Below are 16,472 nucleotides of genomic sequence, written 5' to 3' on the forward strand. Positions count from 1 at the left end.
GAAAAGAGGTTAAAGAAATCTTTAAGTTCCTTTTCAGCTCTAAAATTCTATGATTCTAAAAATTCCCCAAGTCAATGGGTTAGAAAGGCCTGGAATACACATCACCCCCTCCCTGCCTCGGTTTGTCAGACCACCCCCATCCTTTCCCCTTGAGCTTATGACTAGAGATACCATGTGGACCTCAGAGAGGTGTCCACTCTTATACAGATGCACACATAAAACGACTAGAAAGTGCTACTCCCTGGCTAGGACCCTGGTAGAGGGCTTCACTCTGCTCTCCTGCTTAAGTGCTAGTATCTTCTTGCAAGAAGCTCCTAAACCACAGGGAATTTGAGACCTTCCCCGGGCTTTGGGCAAGAGAGAGAAGCCAGTCGCAGGAACAGAACACCACTCTGAGGTTGCAGCTTAAGTCCCTTCATCAGATACCTGCCCTAACACCCATCTAAGATGGGAACACAATCAGGCCTCCTCATTCCTGCTTTTCTATAAACCTCACCAAGTCTGTTAGACACACTAATTTCATCCAACTGTATCAGGTACTGACTATGATGGGAATACAATCAGGCCTCCTCATTCCTGCTTTTCTATAAACCTCACCAAGTCTGTTAGACACACTAATTTCATCCAACTGTATCAGGTACCGACTATATGCCCGACTCTGCTCAAGGTCCTAGGGAGTTAACAAATAAAAATATCTGGCCACACACAGTAGTGGAGACAGACAGTGTCAGATGATGGTAAGTGTCATAAAGACAACTAAGATAGGGAAGGGTGGTAGAGAATGCTGAGAACAGGTTTCAGAGAGGGAGTGAGAGACCCATTCAGATTTCAGGGACTGGAACAGGAGATGAAGAGCAAGAAATGGCTTGAGAAAATTAAGCTGGTGAAAATCATAACATGTTTTGTAGGCCAACACAAGGACTTTAAATGAGATGGGAAGCAAAGGGGTAACAAAATCTGACTTACAGTTTACAGCATCACTCTCGCTGCTGTGCTGAAAATAGTCTGTCGGGAGACAAGGGAGGAAGTAGGAAGGTCAGTTGAGAGGCCGATGGTAGCTTAGACCAGGGTGAAAGTGGTGAAGACGATGAGAGTCAGGTTCTGGATATATTTAAGGCAAAGCCAACAAAGTCTATTGATTAAGTGGATGTGGGATATGAAAGAAAGGGAGAAGTCAGGGATGACTCTAGAATTTTAGGGGCCATCTGGAAGGATGAAATCACCGTTAGCTGAGATGGGACAGTCTGGAAGGAGCAGGGTGGGGATGGAAGCTCAGTCTGTTTGGGGCATGTTAAACTGAGTAGCCTTTTAGATGTCAGATGTATTGAGTAAGCAGTAGAATACAAAAGGCTGGAGAGGATGGGCTGAAATGATAAATATGGGAGTCTCCAACATATATGATAATAGATATAATTATATGTATAATCATACAGTACTTCCCTGTATGATCACAGGTAATTTGTATGACTATATGTTTATTACCTGCCCCCCTAAACTGTAAGTTCCATGTGGCCCAGGCCCAGGTCTGTTCACAGCCAGTAAGGTGCCTGGAACTCAGTAAATATTTACTGAGCAAATGGAGAAGTTGCCCAATTATTCTCTCAAGAATAGCCACAGCAGCCCACACAACGAGAAGCTGACTTGTTGCCAACCGCAACCAGCCCAAAACAGGGCCCCGGGTCTGTCCACTCCAAGCTTGAGATTCCAGAACGTAATGGATATGCCAGGCACACCAGAGAGCCAGATATTTGGGTTTCAGCCCTGCCACATTCTCAAAGGGTGGAGACTGGCCTGTTTTACCACCTCTATTTCATCTAGGGGAGGGGCTGTCTCACCCACTCACTTCTTGGGCAGAGATACTGATCTACCCAGGTATATGTATGGGGTAGCAAGAGTCCCCTAAAGGAGTAAATCCCCAATTACTCTCTGAAGCATGCAAGGGCACCCAGCACCTAAAGGGGAGTACATAGACCTACTGGGTTTGCATTAAGAGTAACAGCTTTAAAAAAATGACAATCACAAAACTTAATGAGATGAGAGGACCACCTAATTCTTCTAGCTAATGCAGAGGTCCCCAAACTTTTTACACAGGGCGCCAGTTCACTGTCCCTCAGACTGTTGGAGGGCCGGAGTATAAAAAAAACTATGAACAAATCCCTATGCACACTGCACATATCTTATTTTAAAGTAAAAAAAAACAACACAAAACCGGAACAAATACAATATTTAAAATAAAGAACAAGTAAATTTAAATCAACAAACTGACCAGTATTTCAATGGGAACTACACTCCTCTCACTGACCACCAATGAAAGAGGTGTCCCTTCTGGAAGTGCGGCAGGGGCCGGATAAATGGCCTCAGGGGGCCACATGCGACCCGCAGGCCAAAGTTTGGGGACCCCTGAGCTAATGTAACACTGCCTGACCAGTGGGTGTCACCTCTCTGCTTCACCCATCAAATGACCAGGAAGACAGAACTAAGGCCAAAGGGTGACAAGGCTTAAGATTTCAACACATTAACTTTCCAGGTTTGAATAGTTGCCTTTGTGAAGATGATTACAATGGTTCAGACAATATAGTATAACCCCCCTACCTTTCTAAGATACTGAAAGTGTGACCCAGAGAGGTTTGATGACTTGTCTAGTGTCACACAACTACAGGCCCAGGACCAGAGCTCTACACTAACTCTCTATGAGGTTTTCTTCCATTATAGTAGTGACCAATGAAAGGTAAGAGTTACAGTGGGAACTAGGAGAGTTTTAGGCATAAGTGCTACCACATAAAACTGTGTCCTTGTCAAAGGATAAGCTGCAGGTATCACAGGAATGCCAGGTGCACACTGAGAGTAATAAGGCTTTCTTCCCTTATACCAAATTTGTCATCTTACAGTCTCCCCTTGGCTTGGATTGGATATTATTAATAAAGCTATTCATAGTGGGATCCACAGAATTGCAAAAAATGATACATGAGGAGGTAAAATGCAGATATATATTGCAGTAAAATGTTTATGTGAAAAATTCAGATAAGATGAAGTCAGGTCAGCTCTTTTTTTTTTTAAGTGAAAGGAGGGGAGATAGAGAGGCAGACCCCCACAAGCGCCCCAACAGGGATCCACCTGGCAATCCCCATCTGGGCCGATGCTCAAATTAACCAAGCTATCCTCAGTGCCTGAGGCCCATGCTTGGACCAACTGAGCTATCCTCAGTGTCCGAGGCCGACGCTCAAACCAATCGAACCACTGGCTGCAAGAGGGGAAGAGAAGGAGAAAGGAGAGAGAGAGGGGAAGAGAAGCAGATGGTTGCTTCTCATGTGTGCACTGACTGGGGATTGAACCCAGGACATCCACCCGCCGGGCTGATGCTCTATCCTTTGAGCAACCGGCCAGGGTGAGGTCAGCTTCCTAAAATCAACAAATACTGAGTGCTTTCTCTGTACAAGTCACTGTGCTAGGCGCTGAGTATGTGTGTGTATGCTTATATGAGTGAGTGAGAAAGACAGCCAGCCAGATACACACACACACACACACACACACACACACACTCACACACACGGATAAGACAGAACCCAGCTCTTCAAGGTTTACAATGTAGTTGCCGATATAAGACTGTAAACATCAAAGAAATGACTAATAATATGAAGTAGATAATTGTTAAGTAAGTGGTATAATGTGTCTGCAGGAGTTCTCAGAAGAAGCAATCAGGTCTACTGGGGAAGGGGTAAAACTGTCAGGCAAGGTGCTACTAGAAAAATATTGTATTTGAAGTGGACCTTGAAGGCCTTGACAAGTAGAGGGAAATGACGTGAGCAAACATTGTTAGGAAAAAGAAATCACGCCTTAAAAGGAAGGACTGGACCAGACTTGAACAGCTTGAAGAGTTAAGTTCTTGTAGACATAGTGAGGTACAAAATTTTTTTCTGAACATAGAACTACATGGGGTGGAGCAGGTTTGATCTAACAAATGTCTTCTGGGGGACACGTGCTGGAACTGAATGAATGACTGAGATGAACTTGCCTTTGGTAGAGAACTAACCTCAGCCTGGGAGATGAGTTGCACCCGAGGTGCAGGGGCCTGAAGTAGACCTGCTGAAGGAAGAAACAGCAGGTCCACCCACCAGACTGCTGGCTGGGAGGCAGACTGACTGGCTGGGAGGCCGAGGGCAAGTAGCAGAGAAAGTCAGCAGAGAGAGATCTTCAAAGCATAAAGTTAGGCAGTTGCAAGAACGGAAGGGCAAAGGGAAGCTAGATGAGGGGGAAGAGATGCAGAGCTTGGTTGTTGTTTTTTTTTTTTTTTCTTTTTTTTCATTTTTCTGAAGCTGGAAACAGGGAGAGACAGTCAGACAGACTCCCGCATGCGCCCGACCGGGATCCACCCGGCACGCCCACCATGGGCGAAGCTCTGCCCACCAGGGGGTGATGCTCTGCCCATCCTGGGCGTCGCCATGTTGCGACCAGAGCCACTCTAGCGCCTGGGGCAGAGGCCACAGAGCCATCCCCAGCGCCTGGGCCATCTTTGCTCCAATGGAGCCTTGGCTGCGGGAGGAGACGAGAGAGACAGAGAGGAAAGCGCGGCGGAGGGGTGGAGAAGCAAATGGGCGCTTCTCCTGTGTGCCCTGGCCGAGAATTAAACCCGGGTCCTCCGCACACTAGGCTGACACTCTACCGCTGAGCCAACCGGCCAGGGCCCAGAGCTTGGTTTTTGAAGCACTGAATTTGGGGATAACTACATCAGAGTGTCCAGTGGGCACTTAGAGTTAAGTCTAATGTTTGAGAAGAAATAGTTGAAGATACAACATAGGGGTCTTCCCAATAGACAAAAAGTTGTGGGATTGAATAAGATTTCTCTGGAAGTGAGTTTAATGAGAGAAAAAATGGAATGTAAAACTGACCTGTAGGTGTGTCCACACCTAGGAAAAAAACAACAAGATCATCTAATGCCAAGAAGGGAAGGGGGAAGAGTTTCAAGTAGATCAGGGCTGTTAACAGTCATAAACGTGACAAAATCAATTATATGCACAAGCAGAGGCGGTGGATTTAACAGTGGGCACACCGGGCGTACACCATGGGCCCCTGACTTCTGAAGGGCCCCGCAAAACCCCAACTTTACACTTTTTCTAATGACACCAAGTTTGGTTTCATATGTGCAACTTTAACATTAATAGTACATAATATTTTTTATTCATTTAAAAATATGGTTAACATGTATTTTTATTTTCCTTGTCTCTCTTTTTTTTAAGGGGCCCAATATTTTCTTCTGCACTCGGGGCCTCAACCGGCCTTAATCTGCCTCTGGCACTGAGCACAGCAATAATAAATATTTGTTAAATGAATGAATGAATGGAAGAAAGCCCTTGGGTTTGAGAATCAACTTTTCTCAGTCAGAATGGCTAGGGTTGCCAAGAGGATTTCAATGTTAAATTTACACACACACACCCAATAAAAACACATTTCTTCTTCCACAAGTCATCCTGTCCACCACACAGACATCCTTCCCTGCTTCCCCAATGTTTCCCCTCATCCTTCTCTCCAGTTTCCGCAACCCAACCAACACACCTTTGGTGTCAAAGGAGACAGGAAACTCCAACTCGAGTTTCCACTTTACTAATACTCTGCCTTTGCCTCCTCTTACATAAAGGGATATGTGGCAATTGGGTGGAAGAGGAGACTGTGTTCTAGCCCCGGTTGTACTACTAATTAGCTGTGTGGGTTTGGGCAAGTTGCTCAACCTCTCTGGATCTAGACTTTTTCATAGACAGGAGTAGGGTCTATTTGGACTCTAGACAAGTTTCGAAGGCGACTTTCAGCTCTAAAGTCCACGGTTTTATCATTCTCAGAAGGTCCTTGCAACACTCTCAGAGAAGGAAGGAAGTAGGAGACCTGGGTTAACGACCGACGGTCAGACCTCTTCCCGGGGCGAAGCTCCAGGATAGGAGTGTACCAAGAAAGTGAGAAGGCGCTGCCCGGCCCTCACGGGATCATCAGTGAGCAGATCCCATTCCCACGGCTGGGAAGGATCCCAACAAACCCGAAGGCGACTCCCACCCTGCACCCCACCTTTCTGAGGCTCCCAGACGCCCGGAAAGCTCTAAAAAGCCCTGCGGGAAAAATAAAGATTTCTTTCCCAGAGTCCTGCGGTCCTTTTGCAAGTCGGATTCCAGCAGACACGATCTGCAGCCGGATAATGACACAGACAGCCTTTGGAAGCAGCGACTGTTCTCGCCTTGCTCGCTCCGAGTTCTGGGGACGCCTGGACGCCCGCGCTGTGCCCCAATGGGCCGGCGTCCGACCCCGGCCCGGCTGCCAGGCCAACGGCGCCCCCACCCCCGGCCCTCCTCCCCTCGGCCGGCCCCACTGCGGTCTGCAAACATTTCCTGCCCCCGCCCCAACCCCCACCCGGAGCTTCCCAGTTGGAACGAGTTGAGCTCGAAGCCGGGTCAGCGCTCCCAGTTGCCCCAACTTGGCTCCCCCGGCCACTAGGACCGGGGAGGGGGCCCCCTTCGTCTGGCTCCGGAGCAGCCTTCAGGGAAACCCAGGCGCCAGGAGTCGTGGGAGGTCGCTCGGGAAGCTCAAGGCTCGGGCAAGGAGGGGGACAACTGGCGGGGCGCCCGTATCCCTGCTCCCTTACCCGTCGTTACCTGCTCGCTTGCGGGGGTGTCCCGGGGCGGCCGGCCTCTCCCGGCGCTGTCTCCCCACGCAGTTACCCATGCTGGCTCCTCAGCCGGGCCCCATGCACCGGAGGCGGCGGGCTGGTCAACTGCTCCGCGCTCCTGCCCCGGACGGCGGCGTCCGGGGTCAACGGCTCCTGCTGCCCGTCATCAGACGCTCCCCGATTTCCCTCCGGGGCTCGCTCTCCCCTAGCGCCGGCTTCGCCACAAACTTTGCGGGCGAGGGGAGAGAGGGAGGCAGCCGACTCCCGAGCACAGTCCCAGGTGGCCGGGCCAGGGGGGCCCGCGACCGTGCCCGGCCAGAGAACAGCTCCACTGGAGGGGCGGAGAGAGGGGGCGGGCACCGCAGCAGCTACACCCGGCTCGCTCAGGACTCCCAGCTGGGGCCGGCCCCCCGGAGCCTGTCACTCACCTGCCTAACCCCGCCCATCCCGACCCCGCTCCTAGCCGGGGGCTCGCGGTGCCCGCGCCGCCTCTGCCACCACCCGCCGCAGGTGTGCATGTGACCGGTGGCGCCGCCCCCTCGGGCTGGGCCTGATTTTTTCATTGGTTTCCCCCAGGGTGTGTACCGCCCCTTGGCCCCACCCAGCCAGGTGCCCACCCCGCCGCCCGTCTCCTGGGTAGCAGGGCCAGGAATTACTCGCCCTCAATGGTCCCGGGCTGCGTGCCCAGCAGCCACCTCCCCTCCCAGCGCTACCACCCAGATTCCAGGCCCCGCCCCTCGGGGAGGGACCGCCCCATCTCTCCCAGGAACTGCCTGGCCTGGAGCCGGCAGGCACGTGATCCAGGGGCGCCCCGCCCCCTCAGGCTTCGCCAAGCGATTGGCTCAGAAGGCGCGTGCGCCGAGTGGCCAGTCCTACTCCCAAAGCTTGTTTCCCCTCCCACGGTCCCTAGTTAGCGTCATGGCGGCTGCCGCCGATTTGGAGGCGGTGGTGCCCATGGGCGCCCTGTGGGGCCTCGTGCACGACTTCGTCATGGGTCAGCAGGAAGGCCCGGCTGACCAAGTGGCTGCAGGTACGGCAGACGTCGTCGCGCGGCTTCCGCATAGGGGCCGACCGGGGGGAGCGGCCTCAGCACTGGCTCTGGGCGGGAAGGGAGTGAAGGACAGCTGTGACTTGGAGAGATTGGCCTGGGGCAGGTTGTGAACGTCGTGTACTTAGGAACCGTAACAAACTGAGGGTAGCTTGCATCTTCCCTAAAGCGCCTTAACGCCCCTTATCTTCGTTTATAGCCACCCTGTGCGCCGGCCCGGGTTAGGAGAATCATTACTATTTCACATTTGAGGACACAGGCCCAGCAAGAGCAAGAGATTCTCAGATCGGGCAGCTGGGGAACCGGGACTCCGACCCAGATGCACCAGTTTAGACTCTGGTGCTCACGCCGCGAAAGCACGTTGCTTCTGGGAGCTTGATGTGAAAGGCAGCATATTCAGCGGCTTGAGCTCCAGTCGCGTGGCATGTTGGGAGTGGCCCGGCGGCCAGGTCTCTGACTGACTGTAATTGGGGAGAGGAGGAGAGGAGGGAGTTGGAGATGTACTGCCTACCTTCCTTGAGACTTTCCCTCCGTTTCTTGGTAAAGTTCTTGATTAATTTGCCCCATGACTTTTTTATGTTGTGTTTATTTTTATCTTTTCCCCAGATCTCCAGTTTCCTGCTTTTGACCAGGTCAGGGATCTCTAAGTTCTGACAGCTTATCAGACATTTGAATAAAACAAATTCCATCGCTTCTCGGCCTTTTGGCTAAGATCAAGTGTAAAACAAATTCCAGATTGCCTTGGAATTCTGAGACTTCACTCTTCAAAAAGAAAAAGAAATCTTAAAAGTTACCGAATGTTAGGAAACCTTCAGACCTCGTGTTAAGTAATAGAATACAAAAGAATCTCGAGTACTGATGAGTTTTACCTACTTTTGGAAATTTTTCATTTGGGGAAAAGGAAACGGTGCATTTGTCTTGAAAATTGAACGTATTAACTCTTAGAATATGTAACAAGTGAATATAGTGAATCTGCAGGGAGTACTTTGGTCCTTAGCAATTCTACTTTTACTCAATCATTCTATCATTATTGAACATATATTACTCTCCAAAGAGATGCAGAGCAATAGGAATATAAGTACAAATTAGACTGTATATGTATGTGCCCATCACTACACCACGAAAAGGGCTGTAAGAGGTCTCTTTGCAAGATGGCACGAGAGCATCAAGGAGCAGATTGCCTGATGCTGCCATTCTTCTAAGTTCAACTGCTTACAGATTTATAAAATGTAGTGTATTACCAGTGCTTACAGTTAACAAGTACAGTGTGTTATCAATGTCATTTTCCTTAGTGGTTTATGAAAATTTTCAAACTTACAACAAAGTCTAAAGAATTTCCTAAGAAACACACATACATAAACCATATAGATTCTGCCATTAACATATTCATATAACTTGCTGTATCACATACCTCTCCATTCATTTAAATTGTGGATATCAGTACACTTTTCCCTACATACTTTGGTGGGCATATTAACTAGAGTTTGTTTACAGTTTATTTTGGTGTAAATTTTACATCCAATGAAGTATTTACAGATTTGAAGTGTATGTTTACTAATTTTGAAAAGTGCATATACCTACTCCCTACCAAGTTGAAGAACATTGCTATATCATTGTTATTTGTAACTATTCTTTCACATTTATATATTATGAACACAATTTTGAATTTTTCAAATTCAGATTACATGAGAACACACGAATAAGGAAGGCCAAGTTCTCATAAATATCTTTGTAAAATTTATTTTTCTGTCTGAAATAAATGGCCTAAACTATTACCTAGTTTAAATTTAACTTGGCTCAGCTAAGATTGTAACACCAGCCGTATTATAATTTAACCCTCCTAAGAGGGTAGTAACAGATAAGTAACAGGTAGTAACATAGATTGAAAAGGTTTGGTGAGGTTGGATTATGCATAGCCTTGGATTCCAGGCAGAGGGATGAGAATGACCTACTGTAAGTAAAGGAGTCCTTGAACAAGGGAGTCACATAATGAAAGCGAATTTGAGAAGGATTAAATTGATATTCTTAATCTTAGATCACAGTCCTAGTTTGGGCTGTTAAAGGCTGAACAAGAGTTTTGAAGTGTCCCTAGATGGGTTTTTTTGTTTGTTTTTATGACAGAGATAGAGAGAGGGACAGATAGACAGGAAGAGAGAGAGATGAGAAGCATCAATTCCTCGTTGCAGCTCCTTTGTCTTCTTAGTTCATTGATTGCTTTCTCATATATGCCTTGACCTTGGGGCTACAACAGAGCGAATGACCTTGGACTCAAGCCAGCAACTTTGAGCATCATGTCTGTGACCAGGGAGTCATGTCTATGATCCCACGCAAGCCCGCAACCCTGCGCTCAAGCCGGATGAGCCCGCGCTCAAGCCGGCGACCTTGGGGTTTCTAACCTGGGTCCTCCGCATCCTAGTCCAATGCTCTATCCACTGCGCCACCGCCTGGTCAGGCAGATGTGTTTTCTAATCCTCCATCCTAAATCAAGCTTTGTTAGTGCTGAAGGGACCAGCTAATCTCTTCAGCCATTTGTAGCAGCAGTCTCTCCTACAAGTTGTTTTTTAACCTGAGTTACTGATGAAAGTAGGTGTCAAATGTAAAAGTGTAAGTAAAGTAAGATAAATGATCTGGGTTAAAGGCTTCTCAAGCCAGGCATTCAAAAGCTTTCACTACCTGGTGCTGGCCCTTACTCTGGCCACTCCTCTACTGAACATTTAGTAGCAGGCAGCCACCTTGATTTGCTGTTCCCTTAGTGCTTTCCTTCCCAGTTCCCACCGCTAGCTCTGTCTAATCAAAGTTAGACCTTAGAGTTCGGTCCGTTTTGAATGCTCACTGCCTGTCCCCAAAGTGTTTCCTGACTGCTCCAACCAGACATCATTTCTCACTTCATAATCTTTGTGGTACTTATTTCTCAACCACTCATATACCTGTTATCAGACTTGCTTAGTAGCTATTTCTGTACGCTTCTCCACATCCTACCCTCCCCTTCCTACCCCCAGAGTCTCCTGGAGACTAGTATAAGTAAATGTGCTGTAGAAACTACATAAGTAAATGGAAATAAGAGAAGGAAAACTGTGGAATTTGAGGCCTAACTAGTTATAGGGCTTGAAGGAGAGGGAAGACACTTAGGATGACCCCAAGCTTTTGAGCCTAAGGATGAGCAAAAGAGAAGTGCTTTATTCAAAAGTGAAGTTGGAAATGGAACTGGTTTTTTTTTTTTCTTTTTTTTCTTTTTTTAAAATTTTATTTATTCATTTTAGAGAGAAGAGACAGGGACAGATAGAGAAGGGAGAGAGGAGCAGGAAGCATCAACTCCCATATGTGCCTTGACTAGGGAAGCCTGGGGTTTCAAACCAGCGACCTCAGTGTTTCAGGTCAACGCTTTTACCCACTGCGCCACCACAGGTCAGGCAATGGAGCTGGTTTTAAAGAATGTGATTTTTGGACATGTTGAATTTACAGGTAATAGATACATTTTCTTCCTCTTAGTTATTTGTATTTTCCTTCATTTTGGTCTTTTTTTTTTTTTTTTTTTCTGAAGCTGGAAACGGGGAGAGACAGTCAGACAGACTCCCACATGCGCCCGACCGGGATCCACCCGGCATGCCCACCAGGGGCGACACTCTGCCCACCAGGGGGCGATGCTCTGCCCCTCCGGGGCGTAGCTCTGCCCCGACCAGAGCCACTCTAGCGCCTGGGGCAGAGGCCAAGGAGCCATCCCCAGCGCCCGGGCCATCTTTGCTCCAATGGAGCCTTGGCTGCAGGAGGGGAAGAGAGAGACAGAGAGAAAGGAGGGGAGGGGTGGAGAAGCAAATGGGCGCTTCTCCTATGTGCCCTGGCCGGAAATCGAACCCGGGTCCCCCGCACGCCAGGCCGACACTCTACCGCTGAGCCAACCGGCCAGGGCCTCATTTTGGTCTTTAATATCTTTTGTCTCACATTGTGATTTCCTGAAGAGACCACTATTCCTGAATCCAAAGATTGTTGGATTATTAAAGGACAGTAAAATATACTGTAGTTTTGAGAAACGTTTGTGGCATCCTCAGCAGAAAGGACATTTGGAGAGCTTGATGGGAACTGAGTCCTGATTGGGATTTTTCTTCTTCTCGTTCTCCTTCTCCTTCACATACCCTCCCTTCACCCTCCGTGGCTGCTACTCCAGATTCTCAAGAGACTGCAATTTCATCAGACAGAGGTCTATTTGTGCATTCTATGTCTGTCTCATATAAATACTCCTTTGACAACACTCAGTGCCCCACACAAACTGGTGCCCTGCTGAGGAAAGTGTGGGTAGTTAGGAGGTGCTAATAGGTCCATTTTTAGAGTGCAAATCTTGGGACACACTGGAAAAACTTAGGCCTGCCTGTATAGGGAAAGAAACTGACTTATTTTTCCTTAATGCAGCAAGGCTACCCTTCGATAAATTAACTGTTTATTAGCATTTTTCATCCCAGGAGTAGTCCAAGTATGTAATTAACAGTATTCCAGATGGATGGATGGACGTCTTTCTTTTTTCTTTTCTTTTCTTTTCTTTTTTCTTTCTTTCTTTCTCCCTCCCTCTCTCTCTCTTTCTCTCTCTCTCCCTTCCTCCCTCCCTCCCTCCCTTCCTTTCATTTTATTTTTTCACATTTTATTTATTGATTTTACAGAGAAAGGAGGAGGCAGAGGGGAGCAAGAAGTATAGTTGCTTCACTTTAGTTGTTCATTGCTTGCTTGTTGCTTGTCCTATGTGCCTTGACTGGGCAAGTCCAGCTTTTCCAACCTGCAACCTCAGCATTCCAGGTCAACACTCTATCCACTGCGCCACCACAGACCAGGCCCAGATATTTTTCATCTGGGAGAATTTTTAGGGTTAAGAGAATGACTCAGTTAAAGTTAATGATAAATATACTCCTTTTTTATGTTAACCCAGTCTGTTTATATCACTGTGGTAATACTGAACTTGTTACACTATGATTGTTTTAGATGTCTTTCAGCCCCAACAGACTGGAGGCTCTTTATTAAAAGCTCCCTGTCTATATTTCTATTTCTGGCCCCTAACACAGTACCTGATTTATAATAGATGTGCAAAAACTTTTATAAATAAATGAAAACAAACACACGTGACAATTTTTTTAAAAGAATTATGGAGGAGCCTAAATAGGCAGTGGTGCAGGGGGTAGAGCGTCAGCCTGGGATGCTCAGAACCCAGGTCCAAAACCCCAAGGTTGCCAGCTTGAGTGTGGGATCATAGACATGGTCCCGTGATTGCTAGCTTGAAGCCCATGGTCACTGGCTTGAGGCTCAGGGTTGCTGGCTTGAGCCCAAGGTCTCTGGCTTGAGCAAGGGGTCACTGGCTCAGCTAGAGCCCCCTGGTCAAGGCACATTTGAGAACAATCAATGAACAACTAAGGTGCCGCAACTACGAGTTGATGCTTCTGATTTCTCTCCATTCCTGTCTGTCTGTCTGTCTGTCTGTCTCTCGCTAAACAAAAAAGAATTATGGAGGAGACACAGGAGAAAGTAATTCTGTTTTGGGAATCAAGGAAGGTTTCACAAAAGAGTTGACATTTGAGCCAGGTCTTGAAGAGTTGAAGTTCTTTAGATTGACAAGGGCAGAAAAGAGGCATTCCAAACCCAGGGAATGTTTACAGGATTAAGGATATGGAAGAACTTGACATGTTTGGATTTCATGTGACTGAACTGGGAGTCATGATGAAAGGTGAGCCTCAAGAGGATTTGAGGGGTAAATTGTAAAGGACTTCAAGTCCCAAAGAGTTAAATCTTAGGCAATAGGAGTGAAATAATTGTGCATTTTAGGGATAGGGAGGTAATTCTAGATAGAATATGGATGGATTAGAACAGTGGCCCCCAACCTTTTTTGGGCCACAGACCGGTTTAATGTCAGAAAGTATTTTCACAGACCGGCCTTTAGGGTGGGACGGATAAATGTATCACGTGACCGAGACAAGCATCAAGAGTGAGTCTTAGACGGATGTAACAGAGGGAATCTGGTCATTTTAAAAAATAAAACATCGTTCAGACTTAAATATAAATAAAACGGAAATAATGTAAGTTATTTATTCTTTCTCTGCGGACCAGTACCAAATGGCCCACGGACCGGTAACGGTCCGTGGCCCAGGGGTTGGGGACCACTGGATTAGAAGACTTTATTTTAATTGAGGTAAAATTCACCACTTGAATCATTTTAAGTATACAGTTAGCTTTTAGTGTATTCACAGTGTTTCACAACCATCACCACTATCTAAAAATTCCAGAACATTTTCATCACACAAAAAATGTGGAGAGCTATTTTGAAATCTGGCATTATATAGTGTGGTCATAAGGATGAAAAGGAAGAATCATATTTGAAAAACATTTTTTTCCTTTTTAATTGAATTTATTGGGATGATACTGTTTCACAAAACCATACAGACTTCAAGTATACTGCTCAATAAAACATCGGCACACTGCATCACGTGCCCTCCGTGAAAGACATTTCTGAGGTAGACTCAGCAGAATTAGAATGTCACCTTTGTTCAAAACACCATCAAAATACTGTTCCAGTTTTTTGCCACCTTACTCTTATTTACTATTGTGTGAGCTGTAAAACGAATATAAATAATATCTTTGTTTTTTCCTAATTTTGTATTACTTTTGTACTTTACTTTTCATGCTTGTGCTACATTAATTCAAGATGGGATCCTTGCAAAAGTTATGAAGACTAAAGGGCTCTGCCAGGAGAGTTCAGTTCACTCATATATTGGGATTCTAGGAATCACTGCAAATGGTGTTTCTTTGTAATGATAAAGTAACCAGCTTCTTTTTTTTTCTTCCTTCTCCTCTCTGCCTTTGATTGGCTTTTTATTCAAAATCAGCTGTCCAAAGTGATTTGACCTTTATGGAATAAACAAATTTAAGTTTATGCTGCAGGCTTCTTCTGTGATGGGTTACTTTTTCTAGGCTTCTGATTAGCTGCTGGTTTCTTGGTAACTGCAGCTCCCCCACCACCACCACCACCACCACCAAAGGCTTCTGCTTTGTAATGTCAACAGCCTTTCACAGGCTTTAGCCTGGAACCTCCTTCTCATCTGATTTGGTTCCTAATGCTGCTGCTTTTTTATTTACTCCAGAGCTTGGGGTTCATGGTTCTTGGTTCTTGGTTCTTGGTTCTTGGTTCTTGGCCTGGGGAAGAATGGTGTTTCGGCACATGGTCTTTGCATTTGGTTATAGCTTTTCAGGGTTTTCAGGGAATTATTTAGGAGTCTGTGATAAATCTTCTTGTGTGGTGTTGGAGGGCTCTTTGGATCTCTAGGCTTTTCAGGATTATGCTCAGGTCTGTATTGATCATCTTGAGCATGGGAAGGTCATAGTTATTTTTGAAGGAGGCAGCTTTATGCCAAGTGCCATACAGATCTAACTTGGGGAAAGCACTTCCAGTTCAAATGCAGAAACAGCCCATATGCCAACAAGGAGCAAGCTTCAAAATGTTCAGTTTGGCCTGTCCAGGCGGTGGCGCAGTGGATAGAGATCGGACTGGGACACGGAGGACACGAAACTCCAAGGTCACCAGCTTGAGCCCAGGGACACTGGCTTGAGCAAGGGGTCACTCAGTCTGCTGTAGCCCCCCCAGTCAAGACACATGAGAAAGCAATCAGTGAACAACTAAAGTGCCACAATGAAGAATTGATGTTTCTCATTTCCTTCCCTTCCTGTCTGTCTGTCTGTCTCTATCTGTCCCTCTCTCTGTCTCTGTCACAAAAAAAAAAAAGTTCTGTTTGCATACATTGTACAGAGAAACTCCAGGGCTGTTCCTAAGGCTTTGATGATTCCATTGTCCTCTTTTTAGGTGATGCAAGGTCCTCTATGCTAGATACAATGACGGTTTCCCATTTTGCCCTTGCCAGATCTCATTCTCTGAAAGGCTTAGACATTTTTGATATAATTCCAGGCCTTAAGTTTCTAAGAAGCAAAATGACAGCCTTGGTCTTTTTGTAGCTTTCAACTTTATCTTCAGCCACCAACAGAAGTTCAGGAACTTCCTCAATACGGTGACCTTCAGACATGACCAGGACTGGTAAGGCCAAGGTAGCCAGAGCGAAGCAGATGGCATATTGCTTCTGTGTTGTATTCACTCTGAGATGCAAACGGCACCAGGTTCTGGTTGGTGCAAACTTATGGACCCCACAACACTTATTTCCAAAAGTACCCTGGCCAGAATGCTGAGCTCCACCACCTCGAAATCTGGGAACCTGAGCCATGGTTCAGCCAGTACTGCAAAGCTCAGCACTGGTTTGATGACCTGCCAAGTCACAAACAACATAGGGCTGTGTATTGTTTTTGCACAAGTTCATTTGAACAAAGTTCACTATATCTGGTCGAATGGGAGCCTTGAACACAGCAGGCAAAGTGACCTTTTTGCCAGATGACTCCCCTTTTTTGGAGTTCACTGATATGATATCGTGGATGAGCACATGCCATGATGTGGAGAGGAGAAGGCCACACTCCTCTCAGCCTGCTGGCTCCCACAGGAAAAGCAGGAGCCAGTTTTTCTTTTCTTTTTTTTTTTTTTCTATTTCTTTTTTTTTAAGATGAGAGGAGGAGAGATAGTGAGGTATACTCTCAATTTGCCCCAGTTGGGATCCACCCAGCAACCTCTGTCTGGGGCCAATGCTTGAATGAGCCAAGCTATTTTTAGTGCCTGAGGCTGACATGCTCAGACTAGCGAGCCATCCTCAGCACCTAGGGCCACGCTCGAACCAATCTAGCCAGTGGCTGCAAGAGAAGGAGAGAAAGAGA

At 46.7% G+C, this 16,472-nt stretch overlaps 2 protein-coding genes and 1 pseudogene across 4 annotated transcripts in view; 1 reads left to right on the forward strand and 2 right to left on the reverse strand.

Annotated features, from left to right (window-relative positions):
* UBTD1 (ubiquitin domain containing 1) overlaps positions 1–7,115 on the reverse strand; it is a 61,638-nt gene extending 54,523 nt beyond the window's left edge. The window contains exons 1-2 of one of the 2 annotated variants that reach the window (XM_066355412.1): positions 6,633–7,115; positions 967–1,005 (exon numbers count right to left, since the gene is read on the reverse strand). Coding sequence is in view for 1 of the 2 variants with exons in the window: in XM_066355411.1 (XP_066211508.1) it covers positions 6,633–6,702 (70 nt within the window). In the remaining variant the exon portion in view is untranslated. The remainder of the gene's footprint in view (positions 1–966; positions 1,006–6,632) is intronic. The other variant, XM_066355411.1, reaches the window with a different exon arrangement.
* Positions 7,116–7,531: 416 nt separating this feature from the next.
* MMS19 (MMS19 homolog, cytosolic iron-sulfur assembly component) overlaps positions 7,532–16,472 on the forward strand; it is a 36,752-nt gene continuing 27,811 nt past the window's right edge. For both annotated transcript variants that reach the window (XM_066354890.1, XM_066354891.1), the window contains exon 1: positions 7,532–7,676. In XM_066354890.1, coding sequence (XP_066210987.1) covers positions 7,565–7,676 — 112 coding nt within the window. In that variant the 5' untranslated portion in view covers positions 7,532–7,564. The remainder of the gene's footprint in view (positions 7,677–16,472) is intronic.
* Positions 14,596–16,190, reverse strand: LOC136384801 (large ribosomal subunit protein uL4-like; annotated as a pseudogene).

Source organism: Saccopteryx leptura, chromosome 13 (genome assembly GCF_036850995.1).
Source record: "Saccopteryx leptura isolate mSacLep1 chromosome 13, mSacLep1_pri_phased_curated, whole genome shotgun sequence".
In the NCBI taxonomy this organism is placed as follows: Eukaryota; Metazoa; Chordata; class Mammalia; order Chiroptera; family Emballonuridae; genus Saccopteryx; species Saccopteryx leptura.